Raw genomic sequence first — 26,663 nt, 5'->3', positions numbered from 1 at the left:
CCTGCTTTGGACTCCAGTCCGCACCCCAGGCCTCTGTGAGAAGTTCCTTCCACGCTACATTGGCCCATACACCGTTGTGCAGCAAACATCTGCAGTGAACTATCTCGTCCGCCCAGTACACTTCGTCACTGACCGGCGCCGCCGGAATGCCGAAATTGTTCACGTCTCGCGGATGAAGCCCTTCACTCCCCGTTTAGATAATCTCTAATCTGCGGCCAGGCTGGCCGCTTCCATGACGGGGGGAAGTTAGTGTAAGCACTATTAACGTACTTCGTCGTTTTCATTTGTACATAGCCATCATCATCTTCCCTGTTCTTCAACTTCTTCGCGCGTGAGCTGGGGGCGTTGCCTTTTGTGGAATAAACAGCGCTGGACAACTCGATCGGTCTCGGTATTATAATATATATATATATATATATATATATATATATATATATATATATATATATATATATATATATATATATATATAGAGAGAGAGAGAGAGAGAGAGAGAGAGAGAGAGAGAGAGAGAAAGAGAGAGAGAGAGAGAGACCAAGCCCGCGCTCCCCCCACACTGGTAAAATATTTATTAAGCCACCGGTCTTCACTCAAGTGGGACACATGCATCGATTGTTACGGTATTCGTTACCTTGAAAAAAGTTTCAATGGCCTCGCCTTCCAACTTCACAAAAAGTTCATACGGGATATGTTCATGTTCCAGCCTCGAACAATGCTTCGTGCCTTCAATTTCATGGAAGAACTTAGTTTGTGTAAAGTGCACCAGATTTCGCACAATCTCATCCTCATCAATTGAAGGTACTTCCTGCAGATTGGTGGTGCTTAAGAGGAAGCTTTAGTTCGGTCCCAACTCCGAAGCCGCCGATTGAGATACATGTAAAAGGCATAAATGATTTTCTGTTTTCTGAGATAACCCCCGGACCGACTTTAACGAAATATGTTGCATTTGCGAGAGAAAGGTAAATTTTGATGACTGTTCGAAGCGGAATTTTGCGTTAGGGCCTGAAATTTTAAAAGAATTTGCGAAAATTCGTAACCTTCAAGATACGAGCACGAAGTTCACGAATCCATAGCTCTGCACGAATAGCAGTTATCGCAGTTCTGTGAACTGTATTTGTTGCAGCATCCAAAATGGGCAAACTTGTTACGCCATCTTATATCTGACCTGAATTACTGGTATTCTTTACGACAGCATTGCAAAATTGCTGCTCACATAATAGTCGTTGATTGGGGTGCGATGTAGAATATATGAATTTTGTCCGCCTTATATGTGCTATTAAGAGCAATTTACAGAATTATGATATATTTGTGATTGCTCACTTAGAGTCGAAATCCTGATAGGTGTTTTTGAAAATTGCCAGTTTTAGCCAATTTCTAATAAAGGATTGCCCACATAAATCGAATATGTGACACCAACCATCACTACATTTTATTTTTTTCTTTTAACTGCAACAAATATTATCAAACTTGGCGCAGAAGAGTCCTCGAGCTAAAGATTCATCTTAAGAAAAAGGACAACAGCCGCTTGGTTAGCAACATCTGCCGACATAAGGTTGAGAACCATTAAAAGTTCAGATTATGGGTCTGCATGATGAACATCATGCTCCATGTCCTCAAAAGGCGTGCCATAATTTCCTGTACCATGCCCCGAAGCTTAGGGGCTTCCAGAGCTCGTGCCAGTGATTTCGTAAGAGCTGCTTTCGTAGAACCCAGAAAAGGCGCTGATGCTGTTATCCGAAACGCGCTTTCTTTCTTGTTGCAAAGGTTTAAGATTAGCCCAATGTTCCGCCTGATAACGCTGTTGCAGAAATTGTTGAGTGTCACTCTCTGGAGCGACGCCGAAGGGAACCGACGTGCCGAGTAGAAGTGCCTTCTCAACGCAGCAGGAGCGAAAGCGAGAAGTTTTATTTGACTTTTCGCTCACTTAGTTGTTAGAAGTGTTAGATATACCGAGCAATCTATATCGATTATTTTTCATACTTTTCTGGTTCTTTGTCTTTTTGGTTATAAATAAGTAGGCAACGAATAATTGATCTTTTTTAAAGGCAGGGTTACTTTTGTGATATGCATGGTTAGTGCCAGATGATAGTGGCTACTAGGTGGAACCCACGCGTGCGTTGTTCTGAGTGCGAGTGTTCCTACGCATGGGAAGAAACGCGGTTTGAGTCAGTACGCGAAGGAAGCGGTGAAATTTTTGCCTCTAGGACGTGTGTACTAGGGTGGCGACTAGACAATCTAGAGCAGGGGATGGATAAGCTAGCTAAGCGCATAGAAAAGCTAGAAAAGGAACCCCAATCGAAGACAAGCAAAGGAAGGTGGTAGAACATAAACTAACCAACGTAGAAATGGAGCTCAGTGCCGACATTCAGCGAAGAACTCGTGAATGCTTCGATGCGAGCATGGCGAACGGGGCTGGCACGAAACAGGTTAGGAAGCCGAAACCACCACATAGGAAAGCAATGGCGCTCGCCAATAACGATAACGAAAGGACTACCACTGACGTCCCGGCCACGAAAGATGACAAATTTAAGGGTGAGAATCAGGCAGGGAGGGAGGGCGTCGCCGCCCCAGTTTCACCTTTCAGCAGCTAGCCGGAGGAAAAGCGTCGAGTGGTCTTTTGTTGGGGATTCAAACATGCGAAAAGGGGTGATAAAAATCATAATAAAGAGCGTGGGTGCTGGCAAGCGAGTGCAGATTAGTGCACTCCAGGGAAAACCGATCAATGAAGTGACAGCGAAAGTCAAGCAACACGTCTTGGACACAATAAAGGACACGCATCTAGTGGTGATAATGGGTGGGCTAATTGCTGTACTGCAAGGACGGGACACTGGGGTCGTGAAGCAAACAACAAAAGGAGTGACCGATCTCCGAAATATTTCGAAGGAAGTGCAAAACCCAGTGTGCATAGGGTTCGAGGTTGAAGGGCATGATCATGCAATTTAAATGGCAGTGGTTTCAGTAAAGAGACAAATTTAGACGCTAGGTAGGCAATAAATTTTATGGTCGCTGACATCAACGGACAAGTGCACCGAGCAGGCCGCGTAGGCGTTTCAGTGCGTGACGGGATACATTTTCGGGAGAGCATAGCTTCACCTGTGGACGTCAGTTCGCGGCACGGACAGCAGCTTCATTAGGTGGGCCCCAGACAATCAGGAAGGAAGGTGAAGTATTCAATATAGCGACACACTAGCAAAGGTCAGAGTTAGACCACCAAGAGTGAAGAAATAACGCACAAATGACAAGAACAGAGACGGTAAAATCTGCTACATAAACATGCAGAATAACTAGAAGCAGGAAAATGGCTGAACATGCAAACGCAGCTGAATTACAAAGCTATTAGCGTGTACGCCTTGACCGAAAGGCATCTACGATATTTTAAGGCTCCGCCTCTTATTGATAATTTTGTATGAGAGGCGTGCAAAAGAATGGCTGTGTCACAGAAAGGGGCACACCGCAGGGGCGTCTGCATCAGCAGGCGTTTGGTATGTTGCGAGAGAGAAAGAGAGAGAAGCGGTTCTTGTGGTAAAGGGAGGAGTAAAGGCTAGCACAATCTTCTGTAACCTATGCAGCTACCAACGTTCCTAAGTGTCGTCGAGTACCTCGACTCGTCGGGGCTCTCGGCGAGACTATAGGAAATTTCTACAAAGACGGATGGCCTGACGGCCATCCCACCACCTCGGGCTTCCTGATCCGCCAATACTTCGCTTTTGCTGGGCGACCTCCTATACGGTCTACCTGCAGCCTACTCCTCCGGTCGAAGCCACTGGGCCCTCCCGGCCGGGCTGCTCCGATGCTGCTAGGACGACCCTCTACCTTTCGCCGTCCTACCCTCTCTCTCTTTTCATCCCATCTCCCCCACCCTGCTGGTGCTGAGCCGTGCTCCCGCGGCACAACGTACCGAGCACACGCGGGTTAAACCCTCCCGCGTATAGTCATGCGTGGCTTACCCGTGTCTGGGGAAAGGGGGATGCTGGGGGTTGAGCTGATGGCGGTTGCTCGGACCTTTAAGGCCCCCCGGTAGAGGCAAACACCTCTTTTGCGTCTGCTTCACATAGATGGCACCTCCAGACTGACCCACATGGGGGCATCGGTAGTCGCTTTTTCCTGTACTCCTCTACGATCTTCGTCTTTCTCTCTCGCGTTTTCATCTTTCCTACCTTCTCTTCACTTCTCCTTTACAGAATTTACAGAATCGGTGCCAATGGAAGGGCAGCACAGTCGAAGACGGGAGGAAATTAGATGGGGTGATGAAATTACCAAATTTGCAGGCGCAAGTTGGCACCAGCGAGCGCAAGACACGGTAATTGGAGATGGCACGGAGAGGCATTCGTCCTGCAGTGGACATAAAAGTAGGCTAGTGATGATGGCGAAATCTAGGTAAATGAGCGTCCGTGCATATCGCCTTCATGAAAATGGGGCCACCGCCATCGGGATCGAACTCGCCATCTTGAGTTGAGCAAGCAACGCCGCGACATCCCTGGGCTGCTGCGCCGGGTTGAGTGAGGAGCGTTGACCTACATAGAAGTAAACAAACACGTTTGATGAGAAGATGTTTAAGTCATATACACTAAGAAATGTTGCCTTATGAGTGATTCTCACATACGTGTTGGATATGACGACTTTTTTCTTCATCGAAAAGAAAATACTGTTTGAAAAAAAAACCGAGTGGGGGAATCCGAGACATATGTGGAAATTCGTAATAAGCAAACCTCTTTCTTGCGTTTGTTTACTCAAATAGCTTCACTGTTTACTGAATTTTATCGCGAAATTCACACTTCGGGTCAGTTAGCTTTACTTAAACATGGACTGCGCTCCTTCGGTTGCTCATTTCGCACTCGACATAAAATTTTGTTACCGACTTATTTTTCATCGTTCCGTCACTCAGAGCTCCTCACTTCATTGACAGTCTGGACCCATTTTCTTTTCATTAATTCCTTCGATGTACTCAGCTAGTTTTCTTACTCGCTTCTTAAGCTTTTTGACTGGTGTTTTACGTGTGGGGTTAGCCACGTGCCACGGTGGAACAAACGCATTCTGGGGGATTTGCTCCTAATGTTGACATAGGCATATGCTGACGGTCAGTTTTCACCTGCCCTGTGGTTCAATTTGTTTGTTATGGTAGAACTTTAGAGAGATATGCCCAGTGTCTCGGATTGCAGAAACCACCGCCATGAAATAGGATAGCAGTGATAAAATCTTATTTTTGAAACATATTTCGTGTCGTTTTCAAGATATGAAACTTGCAACGTGATCTCTCTACCTTCTTTCAATGCAGACTTGGCTCTTACCACGATGGCGAAGGAACCTCAGTGAAGTGCCCTGCCCGAGAAGGATACATAATGAGTCCACAGTCTCATGGAGCACACAGGGATGAATTTTCACGCTGCAGCCAAAAGGCAATCAACAAATATATATGGTAAGGATTCTGGAAGCCTTTCTGCCGTGCACCTGATGGACCCTAGTAAATCACGCACTTTTTGGATGGGACTCAACAAGCAATTCAACTATCTATGTAGCGCAATCAATATAGCGCTCGTATTGTGCACTTCCTTTCTTTTGTGTTGGCGCTGGTGTATTGTAACCATGAATCCAACATTTCAACTAGCGCAATTAGCAGTCTTGAATCTATGTAGTACATGGTGACCCAAGAAGTCTGCGCATTCTTTTGGCGCACATACTACAGCCTATTTCTGCTCGTAAACTCTGCTATATACGCCTATAACATTGATATCCTCATTTTAGAGCGCAGCTCCTAGGCGCCCATTCCTGTGTTGAGCGTCGCCGTCCTCCGGCGTAACCATGCGAGCGCGCTGTGTGCCATTGCACGCGTTCGTCGAGTTCTTCCAGGGCTTCCTCGTTGGCGTCCCTCGGTATAACGGTTAACCTGCTCGTGCCACGCTCGCGCATTCCTCGTCATCGTTTTCCACAGCTGGCTCCCATGCCACACATCATGACAGCGTTCCCATAGTGCCCCTCGGGTTCGAGGTGGCGCCAGAGCGTGGGACAGCCACGAAGTCCACAAGTACCGGTCCAGTGCAGAAGGAAGTGCAGTTTTGACGGCTGTTTTCCGCCCGCTCATGTACGCCTATGACGAGCGCGGCCAGCACTGCGCCGCAGCCCGAGTTCCTCAGGTGCACCGCCTTGACGCTGCAGCGGTGCCCAGCAGCACGTGCGCAGGCTACCCCACAGCATTCACCGGCTCACCAATTGTTGGCTCCACACCAGGCGATGGAAAGCGCCTGACGGCCATTGCTTCCGTTTCTTCCTTGAGGAAGAAAAAGAAGTATAAGGAGATGAATCCAAGAATGCTAGAAAAACATACATTGTGTGCCTGAATAACTCAAGCTGGCCAGGTAACTATGTCACCGCTGCTTTTCACAGCGGATGGCAATAAATAATCATGATCATTAGCATCGTATCATGCCACTTGCCTCGCAATGCAAGATTCGCACTGCGTAGCGCCTGTACATGCGCCCTTTGCATTGCGGTTACATTTTATTACACCAGGTGGCACGCCATTTCACAGCTGCATAGGTAGCGCTGCTAGGTTGATAGAGAAGTCTTGAAGAAAGAAAAATAGGTTATAGCGATCTATAAGTATTGATGCGACGAAAAACATGAATGATATACCCAATCATTTTAGGCACACCAGGTGGCTGCTTTTCACCATTGAGTTTCAAAGGGAATGCCATTAAATCAGCATCTTCGTTACCATTGCCAACGTATTTTGTCATTTCACATGCGCACCACGCAGCATCGATACGTACAAACTTTGCATTGCAGTTCCGTTATATTCCACCAGGTGTCCCGGCGTTTAGCAGTTTCATTCTACATGTAGGTGACCCTGGATGTAGCAGTCTAGGTGACTATTTGCCATCATCCCGTTTCGAAGGGGATGCCATCGTTATTATCACCATAATCAGCTTCAGCGTACTGTGCTACGGGTCAAGGGATGTGACATCTACGCCATGCAGTTTGGACAGCTCTGTTTATTCTTCGGTGCACGTTATGTGGCCTCCTTGCAAAGGACAAACCTGAAGAAGCGATTCGCAGAGCTCCGCAAGCGGCTGCAACCAGACACTATCGGGCTCGGCAGACCGCTGTGGAGAGGGCGGGAGAAGCCGCAGCTCGCCGTCGATGCGGGGCGGACCGTTCCGATCGTTCTCTTAAAACGACGTGAAGACCTGTAGTGCGTTGTGCGGAAAATGAAGCTGCATATGTAGACGCTCCTCCAGCTTACGTTGTGACTGTGCTGCGTGTACCACGCAGGCCTGTGACTTTTTCTGGTAGCCCAACGTGAGTGGTTGGGGACCAGAGCAGCGCCAGAAATCCAGGTGAAAGTGCACGTCTCTGTGCTGGCGTTCTTACGAACGCCGCTGGTTCTCTTGGCAGGTCAGGAGGAAAGCGCAGGCGATTTCGAATACTTCGGCTGCCCTGGTGATGGCATGAAGTGCGTATTCGCTGGCCTCTGTTACGGCGGATGGAAGGGATGTGTCCAGCGGCAATGTTCGTTCTCGGCTGAACAACAGAAAGAACGGGGAAATGTCGTAGCGCGAGGAATTGTATGCAAATATGAAAACAGCTATAGCACGGACCCAATCACTATGGCCGAACGAGACGTAATTTGCAAGCATGTGTGTCAGGATTTGATTCAGACGCTCCTTAAAACCAATAGTTTCTGGATGGTAAGACGTAGTCAGCTTGTGACTTTTTGAGCAGGACAGCAGGACGTCGGCGATGACTTTTGAAAGGAATGACTGGCCACGGTTAACGAGTAGTTGGTGTGGAGCTCCATTTAGTAAAAATTACGTTGTGTAAAAATATCGGCAACATCTGTGACGCAATTTGTTGGGAGCGCTCTTCTTATGGCCTTATGGCATAGCGCGTAGCGTAATCTGTCGCCACAGCGTTCCACTTTTTGCCAGACGTCGAAAGAAGGCGCGAAAGAACGGCTCCGACATGACGTCGAGCGGCTAAACGCACCCGGCAGGAAGGCGTGATTGGGTTTTCGGCACTGACATTTCTTACATACCATAATGTGTTTCCGGATGGAGCGGGCAAGCCCCAGCCAGAAGAAGCGCCAGCGAATTCGTTCGTAACTGCGGGAGACGCCGAGGTGACCGGTGGTTAGTAAGTCGTGAAGTTCATGAAGAAGAGCTGACTGGAGCAGTTTAATAAGGAATGACGAGGAGTAACGCAGAACCGTGGGGACGAACGTTGTAGCGGTATAATACACCATCCCGGAGGATTCCAAGCAATCAATGATGGCTCTACAGGTGGCATCACGGAGTTGCTAGTGGGTGACGTCGAGCAGTTGAAAAACGGAGAAAACACAAGCTTTGGCATCGGTGTTAGAAACACCGGGTGCTGCATCCACTGGATGACGTGGTAAACAGTCTGCGTCTTCATGTAGGTGGGCCGACTTGTATGCTACTGCATAGAAATATTCTTGTAGGCGCAGAGCTCAGTGACCAAGCCGGCAGATAGGATAATTGAGTGATGAAAGCCAGCAGAGTATGGTGATAGTCTGCGACTACAAAGAAGAGCGTGCCTTAAAAATACGGGTGGGATTTGGAAACGCCCAGACAACAGCGAGGCATTCACGCTCGGTAATCAAATAGTTGCGCTCCACTGCTGTGTGCAAGCGGCTAACATGGCGACAACACGGTCTTGTCCCCGTTGGCGATGGAATAACACCGCTCCAATCCAGTGACCCCTGGCATCAGTACGGACCTCAGTAGAAGGGTATGGGGCATAGTGGGGTAGTATTGGTGGCGTGGTGCGAATGGTGGTGAGATGGGCGAAAGCGGGAGCTTGAGCGGGACCCCATGTAAACGGCATATCCTTCTTCAGAAGATCAGTAAGTGGTTGGGCAATCGCTGCGAATTTTTTTGCGAAGAGTAGGATGTAGGAACACAGTCCTACAAAACTTCAGGCGTCTTTGGCAAAATTAGGAACAGGAAAAGACGTGACGGCACAAATTTTTCCGGGTCTGATCGAATAACGGAAGCGTCGGTAAGGTGGCCCAGCCCTGTAATCTACCGGCGACCGAAGTGACATTTCGGTGAATTAAGTTGAAGCACAGCCTTCCGTTATACTTGAAGAATAGCTAATAAGCATTCACGGTGTGTCTGAAATGTAGGCGAAAATACGAAAACGTCGTCTAAGTAGCAGAGGCATGTTGACCACGTAACTCTTGAAGCAAGGATTCCATATTACATTTGAACGTTGCGTGGACGTTGCATAGACCGAATGGCGTAACCTTGAATTTACATAGACCGTCAGTAGTGACAAACGCGGTCTTCCCTTGTTCCTTTTCATCCACAGAAATTAGCCAATAACCAGACTGAAGTTCTATTACTGAAAAGTAGTTGGCACCATGGAGACAATCGAGGGCGTCGTCAATGCGACGCGATGGGTAGCGGCCCTTTTTGACAATTCGGTTTACTTATTTTTATTTATTTTATTTATTCAGGAATACGTTAACCATCTCTTGAAGGTCACTACAGGGAGGGAGAACATTCTGCATGCGTAATTTAATACATATGCACAACTTATACACACATACGTATAAAATAAGTAATACAACCAATAACAAGACCATAGTTGAAGTTCTAACTAATCATCAGAAATATTGGCATAAATGCACATCGAGTAAATGCATGAATTCAGAAACATCTTTTGTGTTGACCACATCTTTCTGAAGGCCGTTCCGTGCACTCATTTACGTGACGATAATCCACGTAAAAACGCCACGTGCCCCCTTCTTTTTAACAACCACAACGGGTGACGCCCAAGGGCTCGACCAGCAATGCATTTGGCAAGCATCTTGTTTATTTCATCTTGAATTACCTTGCACGTTGATGCGTAAACTTGATATGACCGGCGAGGAATGGGACTAGCATCACCAGTATTGATGTGATGCTTAAAAAGTAAAGCCAGACCCAGTTGTCAGTTGTTGAGGTCGAAGATGTCACTGTAGGAAACCAAAAGGCGTCATAGAGCTGCTGCTTGTTCAGGCAATAGGTCCGCCGCAATCATGGGAATAAATGTTTTCGCGAGACAAATTACGTCTTCTGGACATGGTCAAGAGCCGTAGCAGACGTCTACTGAGAAAGTCGTGATGTGATCCGCTATAGCACGCAGCATGGCAACCGATATACCTTGGGGTAGAGCTTGCTTTCACTGGCCAAAATTGACGACGGCGAGGCATGTCCAGTTTTCGGCAACGGCTGCGACAGAGTGGCAAACAATGATATTGCGCAATGTTAAGACATCAAGAACAGTAGTGACGACATAATCACCATCGGGCATAGGGAAACATGTCAGCTAATCGACGAAAGCGAAGGCTCCAGTCGACAGGCGGATGAAAGCGGTTGCACTAAATTTGTTCGAGAGTTTGGCCCGAGTATGTGGGAGAAGAGGAATTTCGAGGCAAAAGGCACCAGCAGAACAGTCGATTAGAGCTCAATGCGCCTTAAGGTCTGTTCGAATGACGAGGGTGTGGGGACAATTGGTCAGCACTGTAAAAAAAAAGAACTGGAACGTGGCGGCCGGCAATACTTATACGGGTAGTACATATCCCAGTGACGGAGACAGTCACTCTCGTGCAATAGAAGGCGGGAGCATCTTCTTCAGTCGGCGACAGAGATTAGCAGTCATTATGGACACCTGTGCTCAAGCACCAATTACCGCCGTCAAAGGGACACCATCAACGGGAACAACAAATAAGTTGTGGTTCGTTGGGAGCGTCAATGTAGGATTTCTGCACGATGAAAAAATAACGCACCACTACACCCAGGAGCTGCATTGTCTCGTTTGCCGTCCGGGAGGGTCCCTAACTGGTCGCCTACGAACAGCGGCGTGGCTTGGACGACGCGCACCGACGGCACTGAGATGATAGCGAGCGAGCAGCACGGGTGTCATATTGAGAGACGTCAGAGGCAGGAGATGTACGGCCAGGTGAATGCCGGCGAGTATCGGCATATGGGCCAGGAGATGGGGAAAAGTAGCTCCAATACGGCAACGTCCAGGAAGTGCCGCAGTAGCGAGCTACATGGTCAGTTCGGTGGCAAAGGAAGCAGATTGGCCGGTCGTCCGAAGTTCTCCACCGAGTAGGGTTGCGCATTCTGGGAGAATAGAGGACGCTGCAAGGCACTGCTGTCGGCACCAGTCTCGCGTTATGTCCGGAGAAGGAGCAGGCAGCAGGAACTAAGAGATTGGCAAATTCATGCCGCGCAAGTTCCTGGATGAAGGAGATCGCTCTTGCTGATTTATCAGTGGTCTCGTCAAGTGAGCCTGGATGGAACGGGGCTGGACGTACAGCGTCCAGCTTGCGGTGAGCGATAAGCGTGACATTCTCATTGAAGTGGGTGTAGTAGTAAGGCCGACAGAGGAAGATGTCGCAGCCCTGTTACAAAGACGGGGAAACTGTGAAACGACGAGGAGGCATTTAACCAGCTCGAAGCGGCGTCCTTGACAATGACATCCTTGACTCCTTGACAATGACATCAATGGTGAAAACATTGTTGTAGGTCAACAAGTTCAACGCGTCGTCCGCATTCCCTTTGAGGACATGGCTTACTCTATCAACCTCTGCCATCTTATTGTCAACTTTCCGACAAAGGGCGAGCACGTCTTTTATGTACGGCACATGCGATTCAGTGGAAGAATGCATTCTGATAGCAAGCTCTTTTCTTGCAGCCAGGTGGCGACCGGTCGGGTTTCCAAAGAGGCCGCGGAGCTTCTTCTTAAAGGTATCCCAGCTAGAGAGCTTCCTTTCGTGTGTCCTGAACTTGACACGAGTGTGTTCCGACCAAGTAAAATCCGAATGCGCTGACTATAGTTGAAGCAACCAAAGTCTTCGATTGGCTACTACACGTGTTAAACAAAGGTGACTTCAGGAATACGGCGTTTCGCTAAATCGCTCGAATGGCAATCGCATAACCGCCGAGATTCATCGTGAGATGAGTTTTATCACTGTGTTCTTTTCTGACAGTGTTTCCAACAATACATTTTTAGAGATTAGTTTTACCATAAAGACCCGCCGTGTGAGAATACCATCAGATGCTTTGTGATGCCAAGGAATGCGTCAATTATTTCGTCATTACAGGTCAGGTGGCGCTACATGCCTAGAATACGCAGCAGCGACAAGTGCTTTGGGCATTTTTCCACGTGCTATTGTGACTTCACTTGATGCACATTTACCAGAAGACCGCAAAGTCAACATTTCAACACGCATGAACACACCGTAGACTAAGGTACGTGATGTTCACATTCTGTAGAAGTAAACTAATAGATCATAGATGCGTCAGGGCCGGATTTACGTCCCGCCAATGTGGTTTGCAGTGTGTTCCTAATTCATAACGTAAATTGTGGGCTTTAACGTCCCGCACCTGTAGAAAGGGTTATAGGGGAGGCTGTAGAGGAAAGATTTCGGAATAATTTTGACCAATAGAAGTTTTTAACGTGATTTGATGCAGCTTCAAAGCGTCTTTCTTTATGCATTCCGTGCTGGTGGGAATCGGTTGCCGTGCCAAGGATCAGACCCGCGACCATCTACTCCGTAGTGCAACACCACATGCTCATATTCAGTCACCGCGGTGGATGTTCCAAATCATCTTCGCGATTCTTCCTTTTTCTTATCCAAAATCTCAGCACGCTTCCGCAGTGTGCACTGGATGTGCAATAAATTACCGCTCATATATCAGAGTGTCATTTTGTGCTCATATCGCACTTCTGATCCTTCCCATGTACTAAGCATGCAAATTCTAGTAAGCGCTGTTAGGCCGCCGCTTTCCTCGCCTTATGTTTACCCGCCAGTTCAAATCAAGCAGGTGCTACTTATCACAGCGCCGAAGTTGCGCTATTTAGCATTTCCGTTTAAGTTTTCTGAGTGAATTCATTCTCAGGACCACACAAGTTTCCAGACTATTTTTAAAGTGCTAGACCAAATGCATTGCGTTTCCAGTTACTTTTCTCCTTCCATGTATAAAATTTCGCTTTCCTAAAAAATGTAACTGCAACGCCAATGCATCTCGCTGGACACTTTCAAAATAACATCTCGGAAGTGGCGCAGTCCAGAAAATGCGTTCCAAGCGCACAGGCCTTTTATATGTGTCTCTCTAACCCCATAGCAAAGTTACTTATCTGTGTGTTTATATTTCTGTAAATATGCATCGTTACTTCTGTCTATAGGCGTCTTTTGCAAAGTAATGTCGTCTGTTACTCTTGATGACTACAGCATTGCCTTTATTGATGCCCACGCCATGTAACGGCTGTCTGGGACTCCGTCAAGCTGCTGAATTACAGCTTTTAGCATAGGCAGCCATCCAGATTATTTCTCGTTAAACGAAATGCGTTTGAATTTCAACTTCTGATCAATGGCCTTCAAGTCTTGCATTAGAGTAGATGGCATTACTGTTCCCTGAATAGAGGAGATGATGCCACTGTCCGCGAACTTTTTATGCACAATTACACAAGGTGTACTTCAGATCACTGTAAGAGATATGAAAGGACACATCGAGAATGCGGTAGAGAGTCAGTAGTAACAGGAAGCACAGGCTTATTTGTCTGAATGTGATTCCTACAACTTAAAATATTAAAACTGAGATGAAAAATACAGAACGACATAAGCCAGCCACCCGCCAAGAGGAACATAACACGAGGTTGCAGCAAACATAGAGAAGCGCGAAAGCAAATATACGCAGCGACGCGAAACTTATACCATGCAGTGACATCACTCATACCATACCATTTTCGCAATTCGGAAATCGGCGCGGCAACTTCATCATTTGAATGGCACACGATGCCAGCAACAACAGAACAATACAGTGCCGGCATCTTATGAAGACCGTCAGAAGAACGAGCACCTGGTCTTAGCAGGTCTCTCGTCACACCGGTTGATTCCCTTGTTAGTTGAAGGCGCCCTCGTATGTTTTGTTACCTATAAATGGGAAATAGCGTGAGCTGGAAGCGCATAATATAAAAACCCTGTACAACATCTGAAGCTCTATGACATAGCACGAATGACCAGTTTTCAAGCAGTAATGCATTTCATGACCATATCAATGTTCGCTGTATTATTCTTCAAGGCAGCACGTTCCTGTGTTCGGTCTTTCCCATTTCATTTTGGTGCTCCTACTCCTCCTACTGCGTTTCACAATGCTATTACTCGAGTAGCCGGTTTTCCAGCTACAACTGTAGTGCTCGTTCTTAAGCCACGCATCTGCATCAACAAAGAAGCAATAAATTTATCAGTGTGGTCAATGATGCTACACGTTGCTTGTACGTGTTCTCATATACAGTTTACCGCGCTTTAAAAAATTCCTCAACAGGCCTTTCCGAAGATCGCTGATAAGCGCGACATATGTGCTTCCTGCACAACGTCGACATTTGGCAGCAAAGCATTGTGGCACCACCGCCTCAGGTCGTTCGGCATTAGAATAAGTGTCGAGCCAACTTGACGGGCACTCGTCAAGTTGATCCACCATGAGATAAAGGGCACACAGCGATCACCTCGTCTCACTCGTAACCAGAGTGGAGAGATTCTGTAGTTCGAAAGCGAAGTTTTCTTCTTCCTTCGACTTTTTCACTGCAGCTGCTGTTGTACGGCACGCAGCGTCGGCAGCTGGTTGAAAGCGTATATATATATATATATATATATATATATATATATATATATATATATATATATATATATATGACAGGAGTGTGGCAGAGAGGTAATGTGACGTCAGAAACTCATTTGTACCATTCCATACCGTCCCGAGTGCACAATACCTTCTGGAGCTCCCTGTACTTATGTTACGCCCCACAAAAGCATTGCAGAAACTGCAGCACCTACCTTTCTACTAACATGCATGTCCAGAGGTGCGGTAAGTAAACTGGCAGAGAGGAGGTAGGGAGAGGATGCAGAGGATGGGTAGTATAGAAGCAGTCACAAAACTAGGGAAAAACAGACTTGCCACTCTTCGCTCGTAGTTCCCATACAGGCGGTGGTAGGGCCGGATAGTGAAAAGGTGGCGTATGAAAGCAAAAAAAACGCCACTACTAGACACAGCAGTGGTTGCGGGCATGGAGAAGGTATAGTACGGTATGTTTTTGATGTTTCTGTAAAATAAACACCGTACAAATTTGTGAAGCAGACAACTGACGCAGGTCGCGCAGACGAAACGCTGCACTAAAGCGCCATAGCGTCTAGGCAACACTGGAAAAGGTCGTATGTCAAATCAACACTTCTGTACCGCTGCGGTAGATTCGTGGGCGTGACATTGATCGAGGCCGCAGGTTCGATCCTGACCACAGCAGCTGAATTTCGACAGGGGCGAAATACAAAAAAAAATGTGATTCATTCAACTCTCTGAAGGTAGTTGACCAGCGGAGCTGCTTAGCACACGACACGGAGGTGACACATAATTTTGAACCAAGGTATGAACTCATTTATTGTGTTGGAGGGTGCTCATCGTGACGAAAGGTACGCCCACTCATTTATTGTCTTGATCACAGGTCATTATTTCACTCGCAACTACAATCACATTCTTTGATTATGTCAAATCGATGCACGTACGGCTGGTCGATAAGGTCAGATCCGTGTGGCATCACCACGGATATGTTTGCAACGGAGAACGCATAAGCCACTCCCTTCTCGATGCAAACACATCCACATTGAATTCACCGACATGGCAACAGGGGCGGTGTTATCTTAGGTAATTCGCGCAAAGTGTGTAGCCGTGAACCTTAGGGGACTATGATTCATTGCATTTTTGCTTGCTTAAGGGGGTATGAGCCGATGCTCACGGCGTTATGAGCCATTGCTCACGGTAGTATGAGCCATTGATGATGACAGCTTTTGACATGCCTCGGGTTGCCACGGCGTGCCTCCACCAAAGGCACAATTGAGGAAGCCCGCATGTGCCCATTATGGATATACCTGTCCCACGAACCCCTTCATGTGTATTTACGCTTACTGACACGACACCATTGCCATCCATTGACGTCGGTTCTACATGAGCGGCCGGACAGCAGTTTCACAAGTGCACTCCGCTGCCATTTACCCCCCATAACATCAGGCTACGCCCTTCCATATCACCCCGTCAAACCACCGTGGGTGATGGTACAACCTTCCGTATGTGTACATGTCTCCCGCATACTAAAGAAATCATTGGTTCCCGTCAGTGGACTACAACAACTTGCTCTCGCGTACATCTGGTCAGAATACCATACATATGTTCATGTTTACACAGAGGGCTCCGCGTCACCAAAGGCATCGACAGCAGCTATGGTGATACCAGCCCAACAGATGCCTCGAGGTTTCTTACTAGATCATAATTCCACATCAACCGCTGCAGAGCTTGTGGCTATTCGGGAAGCAATTCGCCACATCTGCGGGGAAAGGCCTCAAGAGTGGTGCATTTTGACGGACTCAAAACCCGCGCTGCAAATTTTGGGATGCTTCCTGCGCCACACCGCATATCATGTTTTGGCAATGCAGATCACCGAGCTACTTTCATGCGCTTAAGAAAAACATTGTGACCCTTTTTCTTTCCCTCTTCCCCCCAAGCCAGATGCTCCAATATCCGGCCGACCTCCCTACATTTTCCAGTCATTAAAATACTTCTTCTTCTTGACATACTGTTCTGCAAGTTGTAAGCGTGATTAGAAAGAATTTAAGCACATTTCGCTTCTCTTTTCTGAGTGCTTGTAGCCTCTACCTTACGGGACTATGATCCATTGCATTTTTTGCTTGCTTACGGGAGCATGAGTACTTACTGGCGTATGTGCCATTGATGATGATAGCTTTGTTCTCGGCGAACAAGAATGCACTGAACCATAGCCATGTACAGCTTCGCTGTAAAACACTCTTGCGCTTAGATTTAGGTGCATGTTAAAAAAACCCAGCGTGTTAAAAATATTCCAGAGGCAGCGACCATGGCGTGCCTCCTATTCCGATGGGGTTTTCGTCACATACAGCACCCTAATACAATACGAGTTTAACCCGTCAGTCCCGAGGCGATGCATCATGTGAGGCAGTGCCAATGCTAGCCTTTTCAGAGGTTATAAACAATTACGTGCTACAAAGCCTGAAGGAAGCACGATTCGCTGTGCTTTTGGTATATTACGTTGATATACACAAGTGGTGCAGGCAAAGTAAGGTTTAATATAAACCCATTACTCTCGTATTAGGCTACGCGTTAAAGAAATTAAACATTCGCCGTGAACGCCACCGCTAATTGCTCTGAATGAAAGCACACACATCATTTCCATCGCTCACATCGATTCGCATATCGCGTGGAATCCGCATATTTTTTTGTTCCTGGAATGCAACATTATTCTGTGAACGAGTTCCTCGTGAAATTACTTCTCAGGAGAATTTCCTATGGTAAAGAATTTGAAATAACCGCATCCATATTGTGCGGCACGTTCTACAGATGTTTTATACAAGGCAGTCGACTGACAGCAACGCTGGCAAGTATGGTTACGATAGCTTTCATTAAGTGTGAGCGGAACCGCGATAGATTTAACAGAACGTGAACAATTAACAGATGACCTAGAAAGCCTCACCTATTTACTCGTCAAACGCACAGTTCACTTTTCTTACACACATAATGATGCTGCCCTATTTTGATTTCTATACTGGCACTGAAAGAGTGAGCCCAACAATGAGCAGATGCTGTGGATAAAAAAAAAATGATAATTTTCTCATGCATTTTCAGGGTCCCCGAGAACAACCTATAAACAGATATGCTGAATAAGGCAAATCATATGGCACCAGGATAAAGACGGAAAACCCAACCAAAAAGGACACTGCTGTTCAGTGACTTATTCGGGCACGGTAAATTATATGCACGTTGAAAATAAAAACCTATTGGGTTTTTTCACGTCTGACTGCAAATTAAGCCATGCTAGTTATAATTATTGAGGTGTTCAAACCCCAATCACGACGCGCAAGCGGGCACGTCACAGGGTGTTTCTTTTTGTACTTCGCGGGCATCCGCAATAAGGTGGCAGACACTACTGCTTAATAGATAGAACGACAGAAACTGTCTAATCGGACGTTTTGCTAACCGCTCTGCAACTTTCTAATTGGAGTTTCTTGCATAACTTCGTCGATTCAGCAGTTAGTTAATTAACATTGACTAATTGTCAAATTAAGCAAAACGCAAAAAATGGCACGACACACTACATACAAAAGTGAGCGGCATACATTTCCATCGGTGTAATATTAAACTCTGGCTAAAGTTAGCTGAAACACCCTGTATATGTATGTATGTATGTATGTATGTATGTATATATATATATATATATATATATTCCGTGGGAGTTGTATTTTTCGTTCATAGAGCTGATTACCAGTCACAAATCATACTCGCAATTCACTGTTGCAAACACTTTTTAAAGCTTGTCGCTGAACTGAAACAATAGGGTTGCTAAAGTTATCACCAACATTTAGTAAACTTTAGAAAATTTCATTGAATTTTATATAGCGCAGGCATTTTGGAACATTGTATTATAACCTAATGTGAAGTTACTTAGGCGTTTCAGGATTGTGTATTATCCGTGCAGGTTACTTATAAACACTGAATATACCAACACAGTGTACAAGGCCCTATTTAGGTATATTTATTTATGTCTATTCAGTTATTTGTTTATTAATATTGCACTCATCAATTGGAATTTTGGAAGAGGGGATTATGAAACAAACTAATTCTAAGATTTGCAAAAATGTGAAGAATACCCGACCTGCCATCCTTAACATGCAAATAGTACTGCCGCCGCAGCCAAAATATACTTGATTTTTTTAAGTATACGGGTCGTTTCATTAGTGAAGAGGCACAGAGCTTATTTTAAAAATTACCTTTAGGGACGCTTCAACAACGAATTACAATCTTCTCATCGAAAATTATTTGCATCACAGAAAAACGGAAACGTTCATAATGTTTATTCGTGAAATATGCAGGGAATAGAAATGGCGGCCAAAATTTCACTTGCTATTTTAGTGGTGGCGCTGCCACCAGTAGGTCAGAATAATCTAGCGGGTCCATAAAGTAAGGCTGTAAAGCAGCGCTGGACGACTATATATTTGCTTCCTGCTGAGACCAATCCAACCTAACATAGGACGCAAGTGAGAAGTGGTCAAATTATTGCCGTTAATACGACAATCGTAACCAAGCTCTTGACATCGAGTATCTTACGATAGAATCATAAAATCTGGGAGATATAAAATACAGGCACACGTCACAGCATACAAAAGAAAGCAGACGATTTCAGCACACTAGTTTTGAAAGAAAAGATTCACCCCTTGGTTGAATAACTTTATCATAATTTGGATTGTTCCAATCGTTAACAACAATCGGAAGGAAGGAGTACTTGAAGCAATTAACGCATTTTCTATAGGGAGTCACAGTTAAATTATGCCTTTGCTTGTTGGCATATCCAAATAACAAAGGGTACTCTAGATGTATCAGTGTTGTAGTGCCCATAAGTTAGCCGGTAAAGATTAATACAGGAACAGAGATTACTCTGGCACAAGGCAGGCAATTAGCATTGGGAAAAGAGCTCTTATTGAAGAGCATTCCCAACTGGTAAACGCAAAGCGGACATTATTTTTTTCTTGTAGTTCCTCTGCTTTGTCTTTATCACTTTTACTCAAGGAGTCGCAGATTACAGGAGCATCCTCTACTAGTGGTAAGACCACAGCATCATAGGCTAGCAACCAACAGCGGAGGTTGATAATATTGCTACGGGGAGATTGGGAGTATAGACAGACTGTATTTACAATACATATACAAGCAGAGTTAAAGTAGTTAGGATGGCTGACCACCAAAGACACGCAGCAGCCAGCGTCTCGCGATCTCCTTCTTCCTTTCTATTATCTTATCCTTCCACAGCAGGACCCCCAGGTGCTGAAGCATCGCCCCGGCGCATGTTAGGCGAAAAATTGCGAGTGAAGTGTGGCTTCAGCCGCGAAACGCGCACGAAGGCAACAGGCGTCGGACTTGGTGATACATCAAACTCTAACAGCAAGATCTCGTAATTGACGTCGTTAACTTCACGTAGGACTTCATAAGGCCCTGTGTAGCGAGAGAGAAGTTTCTGGGAGAGGCCGACGCGACGACATGGTGACCAAAGGAGCACCCAAGCACCTCGGGCAAACTTAACATTGCGATGACACCGGTCGTAACACTCTTTTTGCACATGCTGCGAGACTAATGAACGAGATCGGGCTACTTGACGCGTCATGTGAGCGCTATCGACTTCACGAGCGCACTCAGTTGCAACACACTTAAAAGGATAAGGTCTGAACACCGACCAAAATGGTTTAAAATAGTTATTTACGTTTCGGCTCCCCCACGGGAGCCTTGTTCACAATGAAACTGCGTTCATACCTCTTCCTTTCAGGTATGCATCATCCCGACCAGACGGGCTTCCGTCATACTCTAAACTTCATTCAGTTGCAACACGTGGCACAGAAGCGAGCATGGTTTCAAACGGCAATGTGGGGTCGCGACCATACAAAAGATAAAAGGGTAGCTATCCTGCGGTGTCATGTCGGGACGAGTTATACGCGAATGTCACGTAGACCAGCGCGGCGTCCCAGTCCGGTTGATCGCTGGAGACGTACATCGACAGCATCTCTGCAAGCGTTCGGTTGAGACGTTCCGCAAGACAGTTCGTTTGTGGGTGGTAGGCGATGGACAGCTTGTGCTCACTGACGCAAGAACGGACGAGGTCGTGGACAACTCGAGACAAGAACGAGCGGCCGTGGTCTGTAACTAACTGTAGAGGTGCACCTTGGTGGAGGATGGCGTCGTGGAGGAGAAAATCGGCGACGTCAGTAGCGCAACTGGTCGGCAACGCCTTTGTTATCTCGTAGCGTGTCACGTAATCTAGTGACGGCCCTCCACATATTCCCTCCAGTCGTCGTCTGAAAAGGGCCAAGCAGATCAAGGCCTACACGAAATAATGGTTCAGAGGGAACTTCAATTGGATGGACTCGTCCGACAGCTGGCTGGGGATGCTTCTTCTGGCGCAGGCACAGTTCGCAAGTTGCGACATAACGACGCACAGAGCGGCAGAGACCTGGCCAGAGGAACCGGCGTCGTACGCGGTCGTATGTACGCAAAACACCAAGGTGCCCCGTCGTCAGTGCATCGTGAAGTTGCTCGAGAACTATGGATTGTAGATGACGAGGGAGGAGAAGGAGCAACTCAGGGCCGTCAGGGTTGATATTGTGGTGGTATAGAATGCCGTCGTGCAGCACGTGCCGTCGGTGCTGCCAGATTACACTCCGGCGATCTTGTACTGCAAGGATTCGTCACATTCTTATTCAGCATGCATGTAGGGCGCCTCAGGAAAAGCCATCACGCAGGTCACCGGGTCATGAGCAGCAGAATAAGGAGGATCCACGGGGTGACGAGAGAGGCAGTCAGCGCTCTTGAGCGGACGTTCAGACTTGTACTTGACAATAAATCAAAATTCCTGGAGCTGCAAAGCCCAGTGACGAAGCCGTCGTGTCGGGTTCCGGAGGGAAGAGAGCCAGCAAAATGCGTGGGGGTCCGTAAAGACCGAAAACGTGCGGCCGTAAAGATATGGCCGGAACTTGGCGACAGCCGAAACTAAACCAGGCACTCCCGCTTGGTGGTGGAGCAATTTCTCTCAAGAGGTGACAGCAGGCGGCTGGCGTAAGCTATCACGCACTAGGCATCATTCTGTTCTTGCGCGAGAACAGCTCCGATGCCATGGCCGCTCACGTCAGTGTGAACTTCGGTCGGTGCAGATGGATCAAAGTGGGCAAGTATGGGATGGGTGGTCAGAAACCTGATGAGAGCGGCGAACGCGTGAGCGTGCTCTGGGTCCTATGTGAATGACGTGTTCCTTAGAAGATCTGTCAAAGGCCGATGTTACGAACGGCCTGCAAGGGTACCGACCTACACAATTTTCCCAGCCAGCCGCTACTGCGAGCGCGCGAGCTTCCCCGAAGCGACCATGGCAGCCTTTCCCATCTGCTGTGGTGACTCGTTTTTTAGGGACGACGGTGTGCTGCACAACGCCCCCTCGGCGCCGCTATGACTAAGCGAGGTCGGCGGAGCAAGTATTGTTAGTGAAATCCCCAACGCCTTCACGGTTCAACTGAAGTAGGGGGAATTCCTGGAAGGAGATGCTTTGCGGAGCCTACTCACGGGCCTTTGAAGACTCCAGACAACGGACAGCGCGGCGGCCATCGTCTGCGGAGTCAACACTGGGATGAAGAGGCGCCTGCTCGGGGCAAGACACGTGACTGCGAGAACCCGCTCACCTCGACGTGGTCAGCGAAACCTGTGCGGAAGTGTGTGTGCAAATCCACCCCCCTCAAAGGCGGGTCGGCTACGATGTCATTGAACGCTCCGAATTGCGAGCAGGTTGAACGGCCGTTTTTCCCTCACCTAGAAATCTAGGGAGGATAGAGTGCTTTTAAGCAGCTGTTGTGAGGCTGTTGAGTGTGCATTCCTCTTTCAGCCATGTTAGACTAATGAACTGTACCGTTCTCATGTAAATACCGTAAATAAACCCATATTCATCGTTCTCGATGAGAACAAGTCTCTCCTTTCAACAACTTCCTCATCGTGGATAAGTTGGACGACAGCATAGGCCAGCTGCCATCTATTTCATGCCTGACTCCAAATATTACACCGAGCAACGTCGGCGATGTTTCTGACGAAACGGCGAAAGTACGAACACACATCGACGAAGCACCGCACGTCAGAAGCCAAACGTGGCACACGAAAACTGCGAACGGCGCGAACTTTTTCCGAATCTCGTTGTACAGTGTATGCGTCAATGAGGTGTCCCAACAAGGTAATCTGACGGCGCCCGAATTTACATTTCGTGGAGTTCAGTTGGAGGCCATCTTTTCGGAAGACCGCAAGAATGGCAGCGAGTGAGCGGCTATACCACGTGTTCCTAGCCGAGTCGTCGGCGCTATTGGCTCGGCGGTGGGCGATACATTGTGGACATTTCCATCAAAACGGCTTTGGTTGGTCGGTTTTCGAGGTGTTGAGGGCTACGAGTTGCGACAGTATCGGGCGACATGACCAATACGGCGGAAAGTGAAACATATCGGCTGGTCGTCCGCAGTTCTCCACTCAGTGGGGTTGCGGGAAAGCTCCTCGAAGAAAGAAGGGGGTTTCGGTTCGCCAGAATTGATCTCATTCACTAGTCTTCTCGAAGTCCTGACTCAGATTTGCTCGGTGGGAAGAACCACTGATCTCGGAGACCAACACAATTTCACGGTACAATTTGACTTTAACTGAAATATCTCTTATACTTTGTCATTAATGCATATAATACATCAAAGCGACCCAAGCACAGACCCCTGTGGGAGGTCATAGTCTACTGAAAGTCGTTCTGACGAGTACCTTTTCCAAACTACATATTGCTGCCAATTTCTTAGGTTGGCCGACAACCAGGCTATCAATTGTGTGCTGTTAAGGACTTCATTTTGTTTATAAAAGAACTTTTTCTCGGAAACATTCCTGATGCTTTGCAGAAATCCATCAAAACTTGCGTCATTTGGGACCGTTATTAATCGCTACTGTGAAATCCTGAACAGATTCAGTTAGCTTGGTAGATGTATAAGAAGTTTATTAAACTTTTGTCGATATCGTACTAATCTATTTACATGACGGATGATTACTGTGTTTACTTTCATATTGGAAGATTGGAAATAGAGCAGTCTAAAAAGGAACACAGCTAACCTATATTACCTAGCACGAAGTGGCTCTTAGTCTACATTTTCCCTAAATATTTTTGGTTCTCGACATTCGTGATAGGAGAACTGAATTCTTCCGCGCATGGGGTTAACACGGTCGCCGTAAAGTAATAATTGGTGGGAAAGTCGTCAGAAACGGAAGCGATTTGTCCTGATTCACGTGAAAGAATTTAACCATACCAAGTTCTACACTATTATACAGTCTAGGTCAACATAAGACCTACTCCAGTTGATTTTGGGAGATCATTTCTTGCTACGCTTGCGAATGTACTCCAATCGAGTAAATTTAGTGATGCCTCAGAATTGCCAGATCTTTAACACACTCAAATCGGTGTGTAGAGAATAAGAAAACAATTCTGTGGACAGAATATGAAGACTGATTGACCACTGTGCTGCGAAGCACAATTACAATATTAAGACTGCCGATGTGAAGGCAACCGTTCCCTCATCATGACCATGGAGCCTATGCATTATAGAGCTATTTCCGGCCGCTTTTGAATAATGAGCTCCGGTCTAGAAGACCACTTTTCAAGCGACATTCGTAGCTTCTAAGTCGTTAAATGTAGCCAATTGTTTATTCAAGTCACCGAAATAGTCACCTGTCAATAAATGGAAAAGTTTATCGCTAAACAAACAAGCAAGTCGCTAAATCTAGCCACAAGATAGCTTAAATAGAAAAACTGATTACAGACTGTTAAATTAGAACCACACATAGGGGATTCTGTGTTTTCATAGATGGTTAGGTTAGACTACTGAAACAGACACGGGATGATGCAAGCAGCAGAATATGAAACTTTTTTTGGACCGCCCGGCGACAGGCCCCTTCAGAAATGCCGGAGTTCAAGGCGCGTTGGAAACACGGCTCGCACCGCGAAGAACCGTACCCTGCTTAGCGCTGCCTGCCCAGCGCCATCTGCAAGGCCCGAAGGACAATCGTAGCTGAAAACCAGAGAATACTTTCTCAAAATATTAAAAAAAACATACTTGCGGGTGTGCTATTCTGAAAGACTACTTGGCGTTTGGTCTTTTTTTTTTAAGTGTGCAACTGACAGGCACCGCTTTAGAAAGTGGGTGGGGGGAGGCAAATAGCATACTTTGCCCGCACCGCTTCTGACAGTGGGGGGGGGGGGGGAGCAGGTGCCCTCCGTGCCCCCCCTCCCATTAGATACGCCGTTCACTATCATAGGCGTTACCCAAACGCTTCATGCTGTTCCAGTTGTTGTTAGACGTATTTATGAAACGCACCGTCATGCATGCGCATGTGTACATTGTATCGCAATGAACTGTCTCAAGCGCACTGAATGTTTAAGCTAAGAGAACTGCTCTGACTGGGCGACCGAGGCCAGACCATTGTGTACGTACAAAGCGTATTTCTCAAATAAACTAAAAGAGTATGTTGTGTGCATGCTTTCGGTAACTTGTGCTTGCAGCAATGCCGAGTGTCTCTTCGAAGTAGCACTGCCATTCAATTGGCAAGTAGCCCTAGGTACTTCCATCATATGCCTCCATGCAGCTGTGATTCAAAATATTAATTTTGTGCCGCAACATATGGCGAATTTATGTAATTCATCGGTACATGAGATGCATTCTTTCCCGATGCGCAATTGCAAAAATCAGTAGTTTGGTTTTCAAGTTACCTTATATTGTGCACCCTGGATACTACAGAGCCTTAGATACTACAGTGGGCCATAATGGTATGGCTGATCAGAGGTTTCGTTCTCAGCTGATAAATATTGCGGGCGCAAAGCATTATGGAACAAAATGTTGTGAATTTTTTGTTTTGAGGTGATGTGGTTTGCTCACAGTTCTCAAGAGCATTGCTCGCTTATTTTAGATTACCGTTCCGAAAAGAAAAGAACTTTGAGAATATTTAGTTCCATTTCATGATTGTTAGGCAGAGTAATCTGCCGCACTCTGTTCCAGGTAATAATAAAATGAATTATAAATTTGCATAGTCGAATATACTAAAAGTGCACAACCTAACCAGAGACATAGCTTTTCTTTCGCCTACCTTTCTATGACTATGCCTGCACATTTTCATTGCCTCATTCTTTGGCATTGAATAAAATATCATAGATCTGATGCTCATTCAAGGCGTCGTTTCCTATCCAATCACATTTGTCTGCCTTCTTTCATATTTTAGTAATACGCATCCCAATTCGTATGCCTCTCTCCTGCCGAATTACATAATCTAATGAAGCAAAATGTAATGAGCAAACATACACATGCGCAAAAAGCATTTCAGTTGGCATAGAACTTAGAATTTGTTGTCGATGGAACACGCAGCGTGATAAGGGCGACGAGCGCAAATTTGTCTTTTACCTGCATGCAGCGTGCCAGACAGCATTGGACACCTCTTAGACCGCTTACTGGACACCTCTGTCCAGTAAGCGGTCTCAGTGACAAGACGCTTAACCAGCTCTGTGTCAATTGTGCTGCTCGAGTTAGAGCGGGCGAGCTATGCTGCCACGTAGTTCTCATGCTCGACGCTATTTTCATGTGCGCAAACCTTTTCTTCTGCTCTTTTCCAATCCGAAAAGCCGTGCGTGGTGAAAGCACTGGGGTTGCTTGAAATCTAAACTAGTTTGCACATAAAACAGTAAAGGGAACCTTTGGACTCCGAGTACATTAACCAGTGTCGCTGGTACGCCTCCCCGTTTACAGCCTTTTGCACGAGAAGATGAGGTGACATATAGCGTTTCTGAGTTTTTTATTGCCTTAGGGAAGACGAAAAATTTTCTGCCCGATATTGAAAATACAAGGGCCCTTTCTTAAGGCATACACTCCAAAGGTTGACAGTAATAACGTCCGGCCACTTAGCAGGGTCACTTCGGAGAATCTCGCAACGCACCTCTTGCTGCGGGGGTGTCTGTACTTTTCTGTTACCGCAGCAAGAAGCCGTCTCAGGAGGCTC

General features: G+C 46.6%; 1 protein-coding gene across 3 annotated transcripts in view; it reads left to right on the top strand.

Annotated features, from left to right (window-relative positions):
• The window catches only part of LOC142584155 (venom metalloproteinase BumaMPs1-like), a 176,346-nt gene extending 158,460 nt beyond the window's left edge, over positions 1–17,886 (top strand). For all 3 annotated transcript variants that reach the window (XM_075694324.1, XM_075694323.1, XM_075694322.1), the window contains 3 exons: positions 5,276–5,416; positions 12,113–12,260; positions 17,715–17,886. In XM_075694324.1, the coding sequence (XP_075550439.1) occupies positions 5,276–5,416; positions 12,113–12,254 (283 nt within the window). In that variant the 3' untranslated portion in view covers positions 12,255–12,260; positions 17,715–17,886. The remainder of the gene's footprint in view (positions 1–5,275; positions 5,417–12,112; positions 12,261–17,714) is intronic.
• The last annotated feature ends 8,777 nt before the right edge of the window (positions 17,887–26,663 follow it).

The sequence above is a fragment of the Dermacentor variabilis genome, chromosome 6 (assembly GCF_050947875.1).
Source record: "Dermacentor variabilis isolate Ectoservices chromosome 6, ASM5094787v1, whole genome shotgun sequence".
In the NCBI taxonomy this organism is placed as follows: domain Eukaryota; kingdom Metazoa; phylum Arthropoda; class Arachnida; order Ixodida; family Ixodidae; genus Dermacentor; species Dermacentor variabilis.
Note: the sequence above shows the minus strand (reverse complement) of the source record. Positions and strands in the feature narration are given on the sequence as shown.